Source organism: Solanum dulcamara, chromosome 8, assembly GCF_947179165.1.
Source record: "Solanum dulcamara chromosome 8, daSolDulc1.2, whole genome shotgun sequence".
NCBI lineage: Eukaryota > Viridiplantae > Streptophyta > Magnoliopsida > Solanales > Solanaceae > Solanum > Solanum dulcamara.
In genome coordinates, this window is record NC_077244.1 from 56,257,487 (window position 1) to 56,274,899 (window position 17,413).

General features: G+C 33.4%; 1 protein-coding gene across 2 annotated transcripts; it reads left to right on the forward strand.

Annotated features, from left to right (window-relative positions):
- The first annotated feature begins 2,893 nt into the window (after positions 1-2,893).
- LOC129898680 (mitogen-activated protein kinase kinase kinase YODA-like) lies at positions 2,894-15,274 on the forward strand. Of its 2 annotated transcripts, XM_055973308.1 has the most exons (13): positions 2,911-3,170; positions 4,173-4,220; positions 5,061-5,634; positions 5,816-6,553; positions 6,762-6,849; positions 6,967-7,029; positions 9,896-10,056; positions 10,155-10,230; positions 10,982-11,041; positions 11,531-11,638; positions 11,821-12,060; positions 13,825-13,916; positions 14,103-15,274. In XM_055973308.1, exons 3-13 carry the CDS (start codon positions 5,072-5,074, stop codon positions 14,599-14,601), a joined length of 2,688 nt encoding a protein of 895 aa, XP_055829283.1. In that variant the 5' UTR covers positions 2,911-3,170; positions 4,173-4,220; positions 5,061-5,071; the 3' UTR covers positions 14,602-15,274. The 2 variants fall into 2 exon arrangements, with proteins under 2 accessions (XP_055829282.1, XP_055829283.1); XM_055973307.1 differs by lacking the exon at positions 4,173-4,220 and having other exon boundaries at positions 2,894-3,170.
- The last annotated feature ends 2,139 nt before the right edge of the window (positions 15,275-17,413 follow it).

Below are 17,413 nucleotides of genomic sequence, written 5' to 3' on the forward strand. Positions count from 1 at the left end.
TCAATAATCGAACCAATAAACAGCAAAACCCAATCAATTCAACCGATACATCACCACTCCCAAATTAAACAAAAGAAAATGATGTTTTCAATCTTCCATGAGTAAAAACAAAAAACTATTATAAAAATGGTATAAATGGGAAGAAGTTCGAAAAACAGTTTGGGAATTGATCAAAAGAAGAATAAACAAAATTTGTAAAGAGTGACGAAACTAAATATCCCTCCTACTTCTTTCGTCCCAAAATAAGTGTCATTATAACTTTTTCCACGCCTCATTAAAAAAATTAATAAATATAAGCGACCATTTACTAGTTTGCCCCTACTTATTAGATGTTTCTTATCAAATGAACATTGTTAAAAAATAGTAATTGTTCTTTAATGCTCCTAATTCTAATATAAATGAATTATTGAAGGTATGACATACCCTCTAAAAAATATTTAAAGATATTAATAAAAGGATAATTTGTCATTAATGGAATTTAAAATAGTTACAAATCACATTTAAAAAAAGGATAATTTTGAAAAAAATGATTAATATATTCTTGAATTTTGAATCATTATTTTATTTTAGCCCATTAAATATAACAGCAATTCATTGCATATGAAGGAACACATGAATATAATTGTCTTAAATCCTTAAAACAATACTTATTCTGGGATTTTTTTTTTTGTGAAAGCAACATATCATGGGACGGAGTGGAGTTATTATTTAGTAATACAGTCAATTGCAGAGGTGAATTCAAGATTTGAAGACAACGGATGCACCACCAACGTCTAATTTATGTTAGTTAAAGCATATCACCCAATGCCGTTTCGTATGATAATTTTATCAAACATAAAAATATAAAACTAATGTACCAACGTATAAATATGAATTAAATTACTCTACTAGATAGAATTTCCTTTATGGAGGGATGGTTTTGAACTTTGCTTTGCACCATAAGGCCGCAAGTTCGAAATTAGTGTCTTAAGGTGCCTAGTAAAATATATATCATATCTCAAGGTATATATATACATAATTTTTGAAGTTAACGGGTGCACGTGCACTCTCACGGGGACACATGGGTCCGTCTCTGGTCAAACAGTCATTTATTATACTGACTTTTTATTTTAACGGCCTGATTTTCTCCACAACAGATTTTTCGTGTTATATTTTACTTCTTCACAATAACATTCTACCTATAACAATAATGACTTCATTATAACAATCATACTCAAATATTGCGTAATAATATTTTATAAGAAATATATTATGTATAAAATAAAATATTAAAATATTTAAAGTAATCATCATTAATGTCATGCACATAGTATATTTTAAGAATGAATATTTAAAAGGACCAAAAAAATATTTAAATAGCATTCATCAATTATGATCATAACTTCACGAGGAAAAGACAAGTGATGTATGCATTTTTTACGTTCATATTTTTTCTATCCTCGAAACTTACACTAATGAAGAGATTATTGAATAAGTTATTGGAGTGGAAGAATAAGAGACAACAAATACAAAAGATGAATACGAAAGTGTTGATGAAGAGCCTCAATCTACTTGCAACTTGAGGTGAGATAGAAGAATCTAATTGTTAAGTTCTTAAACATCGTTTAAAGGAAAGCTATTGAATATCCGTGCTAAAAATTTAGACAAAAATCTTCATCAATTCAAGTGATATATTGTCATTAAGAGACTAAAAATTATTAAACAACTTACAATTATAAAATTTTTACAGAAAATTTGAAAATTTAAATCTTCAAGTAATTTAGATGCATGTATTTGTTATTTTTTTTTTATCAATATTATATCTATTAGTTTTTTCAACTTTTAATTAATGAAATATAAAAACTAAATAAAATTTTAAATTTAAAAATACTTTATTTTCATTTAAACTCGAATATCAATATACATATATAACAACAATACTAAGGGATCGTTTGGTGTGGTGGATAAGACAAAATAATTATAGGATAAATTTTTAGTACTCCTCAATAGTTTGTTTGGTTACAAAGTGTGAGATAACTTACCCAGGATTAATAATTATGACTGGGATAAGTTATCACTACTTGTGGGTGAAATACTAATTACGGGATAACTTATCTCGAGATTAAAATATAAAATAACAAAAGTACCCCTTAAACCCTCTTTTATACATCACTTTTATATACATTTATATTAAAATATTTTTTAATACCATTTATAACAATATTCACAATCTTCACTACTCGTTATTTTATGATTATATATTTTTTCATTAAAAAATTACACTATATAAATATATTTTTTATTTATGAATATATTATACGTTGAATTTATTTAACTGATCCTTATGTTTATTTATATTTTGATTTCTCTTAAAATGTTCACTTCACTATTAAATTACATATTTTTAATTAAATAGTCTTATAATCACTTAAAAATTTGTATCTTATATATCAATTAAAATGAAGATAACTTTAATATTTTACAATGTATGAGTGATATATGCTTAAATGAAGTGACATCAACGATAAAATCTCTTTTACTTTAGCAAACTTAAAATAAAAGATTTATTTTTAAGCTAAATAAGATGAATATTTTATAAATACACATCATAATTATGATAATACACACAAAAAATTATTTAAGTTAAATAAGATAAAAATTTTATTTTTAAGAGTAAATAACTAAAGCTTGCAAAAAAAAAGAAGTAAAAAACTAAATAAAATAAAAGATATTTTTATAAATAAATAATTTATTTTTAAAAATTATGTCAGACATATATTTGAATATAACAAATCAAAAAACCAATCAAAAATTACCTGAAAGTTATATACCGCCCATAAACTTTTTGACAAAAGCAGCCACTATTGATTGTTTTTGACTGTAGTAGTAAAATTCATTTTACCTAAGACAACAACTCTCGCTATCCTTGATACTTCGCTTCCACACTCCCATTTTTGTCCTTCACCATTCTTACGCGATCTCTTCTAAGCTTTCTTGGAATCATCTTCTTCAGCATCTTCTTAATCTCCCTCTGTCGTCTCTCAGGTAAAATCTCAGAGTGGGACAGAGAGAGGAGAGAGAGACTAATATTTCTAGGGTTTGATTTGAGCTAATCCTTAGTTGATTCATAGTCCAAATCTGAAGAAACGAGCTCGTTTATGCTTGCGATGCAACAAATAATCAGCTAAAAGGTGAGTGTTGGTAATATTCCGTTAGTTTTAGTTCAATTTCTGTTTTCTTAAAAAAATATTTTAATCTGTGGTGTAGTTAGCTGGTGTATTTGTAGTGTTCTAGATCTGCGCGGAAATGCTGTGTTTTTAGGATTAATATCGAAAATTGAAGTTTGAATTAGAGATCAGTAGGATCGCTTAACTTTTTTTTTTTGCATGTGAGAAAGTGAAAGATGAGTGGAAATATTTAATATTTTGGTCGCCCGCATAGGATAGAGGATTTAAGAGTGATGTCCTCGAGAATAAAGATTTCTTTTCCAGTAGGAATTGCACTAGGTGAATTCTCCCATCTGTCTAAGACGGGGTGGTTAGAGCTACCCGGCATATATGCTGGTGGGAGGTAATAGATACATAGCTGGTGATGCTGTTGTTATTAAAAGAAGTTACTACCTTTGGTGGCATTTCTGAAGACAGAAGAAAAAGAAAAGAAAGCAAAAACATGAAAGAGTACTATACTAGTTATGTCAAGAAGACTTGGTCCTCCCTGCTCAAAGTTTTGACATTTCTCAGTGTTGAAATACAGATATTGAAAATTATCTTGGAAATACTCAAATGGATTTTCTTTAGGGGTAAAATCTTATGCCCAATAATTGCATCAAAGTGTGTTTAAGTTGCAAGAGAGGGAGGGGGAGGGGGGATGCTACCATTATCATTGGGTAGGGAAGGTCAACTCAAATTTATCTCATGAATTTTTGGTTGTGGGTGAGTTGTAACTTCTTAAATCAACTACCGTAGGCGCTAAGGGTATGACCTAGTGGTTAATGAAGTAACTAATCATTTTATGTTCATATTTCCTAGAATTTATCTAATAGTATGTGCTTCACCCATGCTCTAGAAAGTCTGAATGGTGCATGTGGTTGAGTGTTGAAGTTATTTACCTAAAGGAACAAGGATCGATTCCCAACAAATGCTTTCTTTTTTCTCTTCACACTAGTTGGCGCTGATACCACTCTTATTAAATAGGATCTGGTGACGGAAGGTAGAGAAAGTGTAAAAATGGAGTAGAAGCAGGTAAAGAAGTCTCATTTTGACCTTTTTCCCAAAGATGTATGAGTTTATTTTTGGGTTTCTGTGGGGCGACAAGTAAACTTTTGATTCTTCGTTTGCGAGATTGGTGGCGGAATGAAGTTATTTCACTAAGCTGGTTCATGGGATCCTATTTTAGGTGAACTGTCTATTTTTGCATCTAATAGATTTTATATTTCTTAAGATAAAAATATCTAATCGATTTTCAGGGAAGTCTTTCATAAAAGGGAAAAATATTTTTTAGGAAGGTCTTGGTCACATAATAAATTGCAAAGTCACCTGGAAAAAATAAATACACAGATAAGCTGCAAACATATGTTGTTACTATTCTAACTCTTCTGAATATTAAATTGTGATAAAACAATCATCTAGACCAAACAATAGGGAGGTGAGACAAACCTTGGTCGCCTCATTTTAGCTATGTCAATCCAGAGTCTTAATGATTTGGGCACTTTTTGATTCTCCGTGTTATCCCTTGTCAATGAAGTAACTTAATTGGCTTTTCACGGTTGTATTAGGAAGGCAACTGCTCTTATTGACTGATTCTATCATTTATAACTGCTCTTTCGGTTTCTTGCTAACTTGTTATGAGTCTCTGTTGTGGGATGTCTTTGACTAAATAATATCTCCAGCATATTTATTATTGAAAAAAATGTGAGATGATAACATACATGTAGCGATAGATCACTTCAATTATCACTCCTGTTCTCACTGAGGTCATATTACTCTCTTTTCTGCTTCGCGTATGTGTTGTCATATAGTTAGTCTGGCTTGTTTAAAGAGTTTGTTTTAGTGGGTTGTTTATTGGTTTCATATATCTTTTAGCACCGGAAAATATGCCTTCATGGTGGGGAAAGTCATCTTCAAAGGAAGCAAAGAAGAAAGCGACCAAAGAGAGTTTTCTTGATTCGTTGCATCGCAAGTTTAAGAGTCCAGCTGAAGCTAAGTCTCCTAGTAAATCAGGTGGATCTCGAAGACACAACAGTGACATTGCTTCTGAGAAGGGTTCTCAGTCCCAAGCACAGTCAAGGTCGTCATCACCTTCCAAGAATGTCTCGAGATGTCAAAGTTTCGCTGAAAGGGCTCTAGCCCAACCACTTCCGCGTCCAGGTTTGCCACCAGCAAGTGTAGTCCGTACAGACTCTGGAATCAGTCAATCTGCAAATCCCAGAGTAGAGAAGGGCTCAAAGCCATCCCTGTTTCTGCCTCTCCCAAAGCCTGCATGCATCAGACACAGACTGGACCCTGCAGATGCTGACGGAGAACTTGTCTTTGCATCAATTTCAAGTGAGTGCTCTGTTGAGAGTGATGATCCTACTGATTCACGCCAACGCAGTCCACTAGCATTTGATTATGAAACTGGACCTGGTAACCGGACTGCCTTGGGTAGCCCTCCAAGGTACGCAAATGCAGGTCACTTAAATGGAATGTATTCACAAAAGGATTCTGTAACTGCTTAAATCTAATTGTTTTCCTTATTTGAAACAATTCATTTGTCTAACTTGTTTGTTTGTTGCTTTCTTTTGGTAACTACACCACTCTTGTTGACATAATTTCTTTTCCTTTTTTGGTTTCAAAAGATTGGCTGTTAAGGATCAATCTGCTGTTGGACAAATAAGCATAAAAGAGGCAACAGAACCAGTTAATCTTTCTCCCAGTGGACATGTCTCCTCTCGATCTCCTAAGAGACGACCATTAAATAGCCACTTGTCCAGTATACAAATTCCTTCTCATGGGGCCCTTTGCAGTGCTGCTGATAGTTCTATATCAAGTCCTTCCAGAAGTCCAATGAGAGCTGCTGGCTGTGAGCAAGTTAGTAGTTCTACTTTTTGGGCAGGAAAGACTTATCCAGATCTTCCTTTACTTGGATCTGGCCATTGTTCAAGCCCAGGGTCTGGTCAGAATTCTGGACATAATTCCATGGGAGGAGATATGGTAGGACAATTGTTTTGGCAGCCTAGTAGAGGGAGCCCCGAGTACTCTCCAATTCCTAGTCCCAGGATGACAAGTCCTGGGCCTAGCTCAAGAATTCACAGTGGTGCTGTCACACCTATTCATCCCAGGGCTGGAGGCGGAGCATCTGAATTGCAGACTAGTTGGCCTGATGATACAAAACCAGAAAGTCATCCTTTGCCCCGTCCCCCCTTAGCAATTTCCAACTCTTCACCCTTTTCTCATTCCAATTCAGTTGCAACATCTCCCTCAGTGCCACGAAGTCCTGGTAGAGCAGAGAATCTTTCTAGCCCTGGGTCTCGCTGGAAAAAAGGGAAGTTGCTTGGTAGAGGCACATTCGGGCACGTTTATGTTGGTTTTAATAGGTATATTAATATGGTCGGCACTTGATTTTCTTTTGTTTCCTTTTTAATTGTGTGTGGCCTTTACAAATGAACAAGGAACTCAATCTTTATATATTGCCTCGTCATTGACATGTCAAAGATTGATTGCTGTGTCCTGGTTTTTAAGCTTGTCCATCTTATCCCCAAAAAGGGAAAAAAATTTAATGCTTAGCCATGTGTGTGCTTACAGTGATAGTGGAGAAATGTGTGCAATGAAGGAGGTGACTCTATTTTCAGATGATGCAAAGTCAAAAGAAAGTGCAAAGCAGTTGGCACAGGTAGGTTTACTACGTAAGTAGCAGTCTGTTAGGTCTTATTTTCTTGGACTGCCTGGAGAATTTGTATTCCTGACGAGCTCATATTTTAGTATGCTCTTCTATTCATTTATTTTGCAGGAGATTGCATTGTTGAGCCGATTAAGACATCCAAATATTGTCCAGTATTATGGCTCAGAGATGGTCAGTTTTCAACAGTCTTTGATTTCTAAATGTTTCAATTGAGAGTTTTTATTTTAGTTTCTGGTGAGGGATATATCATAGTGCCAACCTATGTTGCTTGGACTCTTCAAAAAATGTGGATGAATGCGTGTCGGATCCTCCAAAAGTAGTGCCCTTTTGAAGGATCCGACACGGGTTCTGCAACATTGTTAGAGCGTCCGAGCAACATAGGTGCCAACACTATTAACTTTATATTTTAACTAGTATTAGTACCCACACAATGCCCAGACAATATTAGCTCATTGTTTGTGTTGATATTCCAGTCCACTATAGTCCTTATTTTATTGTTTACATTTTCTCAATTGTCAAAATTTATCAGTAATATTTTTATATTATTTACTTATTTTATTTTTAAAATAATCAAAAGTATAAATATCCTCCAAGTCATATTTGCCCCCCTTGTTTTACTTTTTCCCGACTGATATTTTAATTAATTTTCCTTGTTTGTTATTTTATCATTGAAATAATGTCATACCTTAAATTAAATTATAGTTTTGAATTCGTTCAAACTACACAGTTACCAGTTTCAAAAAAAGAATTCGTTCGAACTATAATTTTTTTTTTAATCAGAATAACTGATGATATTTTTCAATGATTGTTATTTTTACATTACATGCAATAAGAATTTAAAATTATCTTCTCTTCTATTATCAATATAATATATAAAATTTGTGTTTTAATTTTAATTACCAAAATTATTTATATGAGAAATTTAATTATATTTATAAATCTATTCACTTCTTTATACATTCGTTTCCCAACTATCTATATTTAATTAGCTTTTACCATTTGATTTTATACCAAAAGCCTAATCCTTTCATATTCAAGTCTTTCATCATCCCTCATCACTATATGTATTGATATCATTCCTGCAAAATAAAACACTTTTTGAAATTGTCAAAAGGACATGGGACCAACATAAGTAACAAATCCAAATCTAAATAGCTAGTATTTAATAATTTTTCAGAATTTTTCCATAAAATTAAATACTGAATCCAAAAATAAGTGAACTGAGGAAAAACAATGAAAAATTGTTTGTAAAAGTGAAAAGAAGAAGATATATAACCGTGGATTAGTGGTTTGCTACGGTTAGATTTTGAATTTAAATGGCTTTATCTCAATGCTTTTGAATATAATTTGTGCATGTGTGTTTGTGGTTAGTGGGGTAATGGGGGTACTAAGGGATGTGTACTTAGGTTAGTTTTATTTAGTTTATTCTTTTTTTTTTTGTTTTTTTCCCCTCTTATTTTAAAGATAAAAGTAAAATGCAATGATAAATAGGGTACCAACTTCTGAAATTAATAAGGATAAAGGTGAAAGTTGTTACCATTTTGAATTCAAAAGTTCAATTAATTTTTTTTTATGTTTAATTAGTTTTCCCTTATTTGTTATTTTATTTATCCTTGATACAATGTGTTATGTACTTTTGTATCATACCTTAGATTAAATTATAATTTTGAATTTGTTCAACCTATAAAATAAAGAAAAGTTTTCATTAATTTATCAGTATAACTAGTGATATTTTTCAACGATTGCGATAAGAATTTAAGATTCCTCTTGTTTTATTATCAATATAATATATAAAATTTGAGTTTTACTTTTAATTATCAAAATTATTTATATGAGAAATTTAATTGTATTCTAAGTTGCTCGGACTCTTCACTTTCAGTGTTGCAACCGTGCGACCTGATATGGGTGTGAGATCCATTTCCGGATAGATACAAATGATTTCAGTTATCAAAACAAAAGCTAAGGTGAAATTGAAGAAAACGGAGTACCTTGTATATAAAAATTTCTATGTCTGTCCTTTTCCTTAAATCACCTTATGAGATTCTCCTCTTGATCAATATTTTTCTCTCATAATACCTTATAAGTTTTCCACATAATGTCTCATAATTTAGACATATAATTCTATTTTTTAGATATTTGAATTATTTTTAGTCAATTCCCCGCACCCATATCCGTACCAGAGTCCGAGCAACTTAGATTATATTTAAAAATCTATTCTCCTCTTTATACATTCTTTTTCCAACTATCTATATTTACTTAGCTTTTACCATTTAATATTTTACGTATAATCCAAATAATATTATATTTTATCCTAAATTGCAATTATGAAAATAAATACGCAAGTCCTTTGAATATTTTGTTCTTAAATCTATTTATATTTTTCTTACAATAAGAATATTGAATATTCCTGCTCTTTATATATATATATATGTATGTGTGTGTGTGTTAAAAAAATAACAGGAAATATAATTGAAGAAGAAGATGGCTTTGAGGCGTGAAAACTCACTTTCCTTAAAGAGATATTGCCCATATACATATTGGGGAAAATACAAACAATTCCCTTCAGGATACAACAAAGCCCTTGTATATACATGTAGATTTTTTTTAACCTACTTCTACAGAGTCTTTATATTTATAGAACTTAAGAGATGACTTTTCATAACAGTCATATTCTTTCATGAACAAATGACTGTACATAATAGTCTTGTTCTTTCATGAACAAATGACTTCCATGATAGTCATGTTCTTTCATGAACAAATGTGTCTAGTGTTCAATTTAAGACCTCTATATATTGCAAAATATCCAACAATATATATATATATATATATGGTGAGGGACATGTAATAGTGCCAACACTGTTAGTTATGTTAACAGACTTTAAATTTTTTCTAGAATATTGATTTCTTATTCTATTTCTGTGAACAGCTAATGCCAAAGTTCAGTTAGAGGGCTTCTCATGAGAGTTATACGTGTTTCCGTCAATAATTCCCATAATCTATTTAGCTTGCTCTTCTTCTGAATTGTTTCCTCAATCAGGTTCCTGATAAACTATATATCTACTTGGAATATGTATCTGGTGGGTCTATTTATAAGCTTTTACAAGAATACGGTCCATTTGGAGAAACAGCAATCCGTAGTTACACTCAGCAAATTTTATCGGGGCTTGCATATTTACATGCTAAAAACACTGTGCATAGGTAAACCTTTCTTTGGTTGTATTATTTTTGTGATATCACCCTTTCAGCAATCTTGGCCAGTATACCTTGAATACCTGACAGCAGCTGTACTTTTGCAGAGATATTAAAGGGGCAAATATTCTTGTTGATCCAAATGGGCGCATAAAGTTGGCAGACTTTGGAATGGCCAAGCATGTAAGATTAAGCATATGCTTGTATAACTGCATTATTTAGGTGCCGTTTGGACATGCGATTTCAAATCATGATTTCAAGTTTTCACTCCAAATGTGCGTTTGTTTATCCCATTTTGAATGAATCTTCAACTTTAACTTGAAATTCTAATTTCAAATCTCAAATTCACCTCAAAAGTAATTACCCAATCCTACTTTACTCCCTACTTTACTAACCCATATTTATTAAAAAATTAATTATTCCATAAACCACTGTTGCCCTTTCCAAACCCAAAAACAGCTCCTTCTCCAAACAGCCACACCTGCTCAACCATATTTGGGGAAATTTTGATATTTTTCACAAATTCTGGGGTTTTCATGTTTATGAGAAATGTGCAACTTTTAAAATCATGTCCAGACAAAATTTCAACTTCAAATCCACCACTATCCAAATCAATGATTTCAAGTTCATAGGCCATGTCCAAATGCCTATTTATAAGATGATGCCAATTGCTATGAAGATAGTAAATAGCATGTCACATCTAATATTCTAACTTGAGACTAGCATTGTCGGAATGAATTAAAAACTTTTCTAGTTTTTAGCTTTGTGGCATTAAACTTAATTCCTTACTTTTGGAAAGATAAAGTATGAGTTGATCCATTAAGATTGCTTTGGTGTAATTGTCTCTCACCTGGAACTGTATTTGCCTTGCCATCAAAGTTGAGCTGCATTTACATGGATATGGGTCTTTAATTGCTCAATTACAAATTTGCAGATCACAGGGCAATCTTGTCCATTATCCTTCAAAGGAAGCCCTTACTGGATGGCCCCTGAGGTTAGAATATGCTTTAGGATTTTAAATGTTTTGTGTGCAACAGTGTTGTCAAAAGCAAAAAGCGCAAGAAAGCTCTAAGCTTCGTTGGGGCTTTAAGCGCAAAACGCAAATAAAGTTTGGGCTTTAATGAAAAAAGGCGCGAAGGGAGAAAAAGTACAAAATATATATGTGTAGTCCAAGACTAATAATTTATAAGCATGAATGACAAATAGATGAACAAAGAAATTGAAAAATAATTACGATAAAGTGAAATATCAATTGTTTAGTGTTGTCTCTTCAGAAGAGGTTCATTGGCAAGGAAAGTATGTCTTAGAACCTTGATGATGACACTGAAGCTCACATTAAGCGAGGCGAAGCGCTCAACACGTTTTGAACCTCGCTTTAGGGCTTAAGCGCACTTTAAGCGCACCTTTGATAACACTGGTGTGCACCTCCTTTGTTAATACTCATATAGTAACATGTAAAATCATCTCTTTACCATTGACTCAGGTGATAAAGCATACTAGTGGCTGCAACCTTGCTGTTGATGTATGGAGCCTTGGATGCACTGTCTTAGAAATGGCTACATCAAAGCCTCCTTGGAGTCAGTATGAAGGAGTAAGTAATTTTGGCCTAGAGAAGCTTAATTATAGCATCGCTTTTTTTTCGGGGGTGGGAGGGCTGAACATTGTTGGAAGATGGGATGTTTTCCTCGATAATATTTGGACTCTCAAGTTTTACAATACCAGTTCATTCCCTTGACCTGTATTATGTGGTATTTTATGTCATTTGGCCCAAAGGTTGCTGCCATGTTTAAGATTGGGAATAGTAAAGAACTCCCAGCAATACCGGAACAGCTTTCAGAAGAGGGAAAAGATTTTGTGAGGAAGTGTTTGCAGCGTGAGCCGCGAAATCGTCCTACTGCTGCTGAGCTATTGGAGCATCCTTTTGTAAAAGATGCCGCCCCTCTGGAAAAGCCAAATATATTTCCTACATCTTTTGATCTTCCATGTGCTGCTGCAAATGGGATAAAACCTCTGGTACGTTATCTGTTCATCTTGGTCTCCTTACTTTTATTAAGACATTGGGGAACTTCTGTTATGGAACATGGAAATACTTGTTCCTCATGATGCTTGGTGTAAATACTTTTATTGATTTCTTCTTTTGTTCTAAAACCATAAACAATTATTACTATCAGCAGCTGAGCAAAATAAGCTGATTGATTATGCATCTTCAGTAGTGAGGCTTTCATCATTGAGTTCTGATTAAAAATAAAACAAAGATAAAGGATCCCAGAACAAGGAAACACCTTATTTACTCATAAGTCCGTTCTTGATTCAGATTCGTATATGTCAATGTTTGGGATTGATCTAGTTGTCTGTAATATAATCATACGGTAATTTTTTTTTATTCTATTTATAATGGTAAGGTAATTTTATTAATAATGACATACAAAGAAGGTACCTTAGCATATTTCAGTAAGAGTAATTTTAGACAGTTGCATGGAAATTACAGAGTAATTTGGACAGTTGCATGGAAGTTGCCTAGATTCTGAAATATGGTTTGCTTACTCTGGACTGGTATATGATGTAACTTGGACGTTAGTATTGTCAAGGTTTAGGATTATTTGCTCGTACAGTTCACATCACCATCGTAGTGCTCCATGTTTAGTGAACATAATTTTTAAATAACTGATCAAAAAGGCTTAGGATTGTATTCTTGCATGCTTATCTTGCTCTGTGGCAAATTAGTAGGTTCTAGGGATCATTTTGGCTTATCTTTAGAAGTCAGGTTAATAAAGAGGCAAGGTTTTTAGGGACACTAACAATGTCTCCAATTCTTGGCCTTCACTAAATAGTTTAATTATTTTTTTAGGCAGGACAGTGAATCAGGAGAGAAAGTTCCAACTTGTTGACCATTGGGTTGGTTCTCTGAACTGTCTTGGAAAGTTTTTTTCATTTTCGGAGACTGACAAACTAAACTTCATTTTGACGGTGGAGGAAACTTCAAAAAATTAATCTTTCCCCCATTCCGTTTGCTTCTCTTCTCTTCCCAGTTCCCACTTTACTAGAGTAAACAAAAAGGGTCAATGAAGCCACTGAATGTGTGCATAGCATAAAGATATTTCACGGTAAATGACATCTCTTTTGTCCTTGCCTCCCTTTGTGTTTAATTGCTTGCTGCTAATGCTTTTGCACAATTTAGTAAGATCAGTGAGATGAGGTGTCTTTTGCTTCTTCACTCAAAAGAGAATAAGTAGTGTTGGTGTATTAGCAAACCGAGAACCCCACCCACAACCTCAGAAAAGAAGAGACCATAGGAGAAATTGCAGAAGATGGTGATATTTAACATCTTCTTTTCAGTTTCTTTTTTTAAAAGAAACAAATTTTGATTTGAGCTTCTATTATAGACATCAAGCAATTGAGACTGAGCATCCTGGTGCAGAATGTGCGAAATGAAGATGCATCTTCATGCCAAGTTGCTAATCATCATTAGATTTGATCTCTTAGTTCTGCACATGGTAAAAGGGGCCATTTCTTCTTTAAAACAGGTAATAATTATTGGTCCCACATTAGAATAGTTTTAGGAATAAAAGACCGAGACCCTGCTAAAGACGTACAACAAACCTTGATGTGTGAATGTGTGCAAATTGTAATTCCAAGTGAACTTTTCAATTTACAGAATCGATCTTTAACATATTGATAACAAGAAAATAATAGGTTGACCTGGCATGGTTTCTTTATTTTGGAATTTTGTGCCCTGGGTTGATGTTAACTGCTGTGTTGTTTACAAATTTGATTTAGGGCGTTGGATCTGTAAGAAATTATCCTATGCCAGATTCGGAAAGGCTTGCTATCCACTCATCCAGAGCGTCAAAATCTAAATTTCACTGCAGGTCTAGTCTCTTGATTACTTAAAAACTTTCAAATGCCCTCTGATTCATTGTTGAGAAAATTTTAAAGAGGAAAGAATTTCCCATTAAATTTATAATTTTTCTCATCTCAATATACTTGGAGTAAAAGAAAACTGCATGACAATAGTATTCGTACTTCTGATTGCTGACTTCTTCTTCATTGTACAGTGATATCCACATTCCGAGGAACATATCTTGCCCAGTCTCCCCAATAGGTAGTCCTCTTTTACATCCAAGGTCACCTCAAAACCTAAATGGGAGGATGTCTCCCTCACCTATATCCAGCCCTCTCAACACATCTGGCTCATCAACACCAATCTCTGGAGGGAATGGTGCTATCCCATTTCGTCACATTAATCAGTCAGTTTACTTGCAAGAGGCCAGAACAGTTCCAAGTAGTCCTTATATGAGTGGCTCTTCTTATTGGGATCCTGATGTTTTACGAGGGTCACCATCAGGATCTCATGCTTTCCGAGAATTGGCATCCGTTGAATATGATGCTCTGGGAAAGCAGTTTGGGATGCATGCCACAGGAGAACTTTGCAATGGGCAATCAGCCTTGGCCAATCGGGTGTCACAGCAACTTTTAAGGGATCATGTGAAATTGATTTCTTCGGTAGATCTCAACCCTTGTCCTCCCTTGGCAGGTCGCACAGGTGGAACATGAGATGTATATCAGACATTATTGATGGAGACTTCAAAAGTTTCATGTTTAAATTTGCTTTCAGCTTATAGCACGTTTGAAGGCAGCTGTTTTGTGCAACAAGAATCTCCTATTATGAGGATAGACTAGGAAATGTAATGGCATCTGGGCAGAACTTCATTATGTATTGTCAGTTAGATCAACCTGATTTCTTCCACCTGTTATTTGGGTCTAGTGTTCCAAAGATGAAGCACTTCCCAATGAGAATATATTGACCCTCTGTCACTAAAAGCATCTCTTGAAATTATGGCGGCTTGTCCAAATATCATCTGCCTGATTGGACTTGATAACTAACATGAGCCAAGAACTAATGATTCATTTGCTTTTGGAGGTTGGCTTCCAGTTATTCAGTGTATAGCTGACCCTTCATGAAGACATTAATGGCACCAAACTTGTATATTTATGTTGTCCCATAGAAGATAGAAAAGAGTAAACCTGGAACTAAAGCAGGAAGAATCCTTTTTGTTTTCTTTCCTTTCCCCTTTCTAAGCGGGGTTTCTGTACAGCAAACAATGAACTGGAATATTCCAGGTACTGTTGATTGAACAATCAGAGGAAGATTTGGCTCTGTATTCTACTGCTTTAATGCTGTAACTGATAACTCTTGAGTTATATAGATTTTGTTTTGGATGCACAAGCATTTGTCTCCTCTCTACTTGCTTCTAATTTCAAATCCCCCACTCCCAAGTATATGTCTTCTCTCTTGGGAGATCACCTCACCTCCAGTAGTGTTCAACACATTGCTGGATTCAAGCCAAGTTAAGCTGCATATTTAAGGGTCTTGTTTCACTTTTGTTTTTATTGCTGTTTATATCCACTCTTAAATTTGTGGCTTATATACAGCAATGTATCGAAGTTACAGGATGGAAAAATACTGGAGGCAATCTCCACTTAGTTCTTTCTAGGTGTCCAAATTATTTAAAAAGGTTTTTTAATCAATAAGTAGTTGGGCATTTTAAAGTTTTGTAGGATTTCAGGTTGAGCTAATACGATGTTTTGGAAGAAAACATCATTTACCGCTATATTAATGTACAACTTAGCATTGCATTGTCCACCCATTACAATCCTTTATACTTAAAAAGAACAAGTTAAGGCTAATCAATGAATTCGGAGAAAGAGATTTTTGGTCCAAAATGGCACATCATTGGGATCAATGTAACGTCATTGTATGGATAACGAGCCCATCCGAAAGATTTGGTGATCGGTATAGTGTAATGCTAAGAATACAAATGATGTTTGGGAAGAGTTCTTTTTTTTTTAAAAAAAAAAAGGGGGGGGGGGGGGGGGAGGGAAATGAAAATGGGATTACAGGTGGAGAATCGTACTCTCACCAATAAGATGAAAGTTTATCTGGTTAACCAACTGAACTATTATGATTCAAATTTGAAAGAAAAGTTCAACAAAATTAACAAATGGAGAATTTATAAGCTGCATAAAGAAATTGCTGGTGTTTATTTATTTCTCAAGGCTTTAAGAGTTACTGCGCCACAACCCAGATTCATGGGTACCTCAAGTGTTATTACTACACATTGAGCCATGTCCTTTATCAACCCAGTTTAATATCATAATAAAAAAAAAGTTGTAATTCAACTGATGAAATAAGATTACTCAAAAACAGCGAAAATCAAATAATTCAAGTCTAAATTCTTACCCAAATTTTAAATACACAATCAAAGAGCACTATTTAGATTCTAAATTTGTGATTTGGTACAAAAGAACTTTTGTTAAATTATAACTAGCTATTTTTTGTAAATTCACATTGACGGAAAGCTCCTCTTTCCCTCTTATTAATAATTAATAATAGTAATAAGAACCAACTTGAAGTGTCACTCATCTCATTTGAATTCTCATATTATTATTAAATAAGATCAAACATGATCAACAGTTGTACTAATGAAAGAATTTGCATAGAGCTAAAAAACAAGGATGAGCCTACACTCATCAAGATCGTTGAGCCGTCCACTATCACTACAGGTTACCCAAATCTCTAATAATACCATGTTTTTTATGTATAAAGTATATCATATAATGCAAGTGCAATAATATGTATACATGATTAACTCAATCGAATGTCGTATTTATCTTCCCAGTCAATATCATCTTCATTAATATAATAACCCAATCAACTGTGTGTATCATTAGTGGCAACCGTAGAGAGTGTGAATTGAGTACTGCCTATAATTGGTATGATGCTAGCAGCCTAGCACCATCTCAACTCATCAATCATGTGCACGTAAGGTAAAATAGTACAATTATAATGAGCAACAAACACCAAGTCATATTATGCATCTAAACACATATAAAAATTATGTCATTACATGCTTCCTAGCCAATGTTTCTAGTTAGTCATATTTGATTTATAAAATCATATATAAATCATATCGTGATACTGTAGGATTATCATGTCAAATAGTCAGTTAAATTTGTGAAGATTGTCTATGAAGAAACATATTCACTTGTTTTGAATGTCTGTCATGATATTTTGATATCTCATCAATTTAATTGTATATGAAAATTCTGAAATGCATCATATGAATATGTTTATAGCTTATCTTTATAGCTCACTTGATATATAAATTTTTTAAAAGAATCCAAAATACCTAAAGTATATGATTCGAAGTCTCGAAAAATGTACTCAATCAGATTACAAAGATTATTATATGATTTAAAGGGATCAAGACGTATTTGGTATAATCGTCACAATGAGTACTTATTGAGTGAAGGTTATATAAATGATGTTATTTGTTCACGTGTTTTTGTTCAGAAAACAATATCA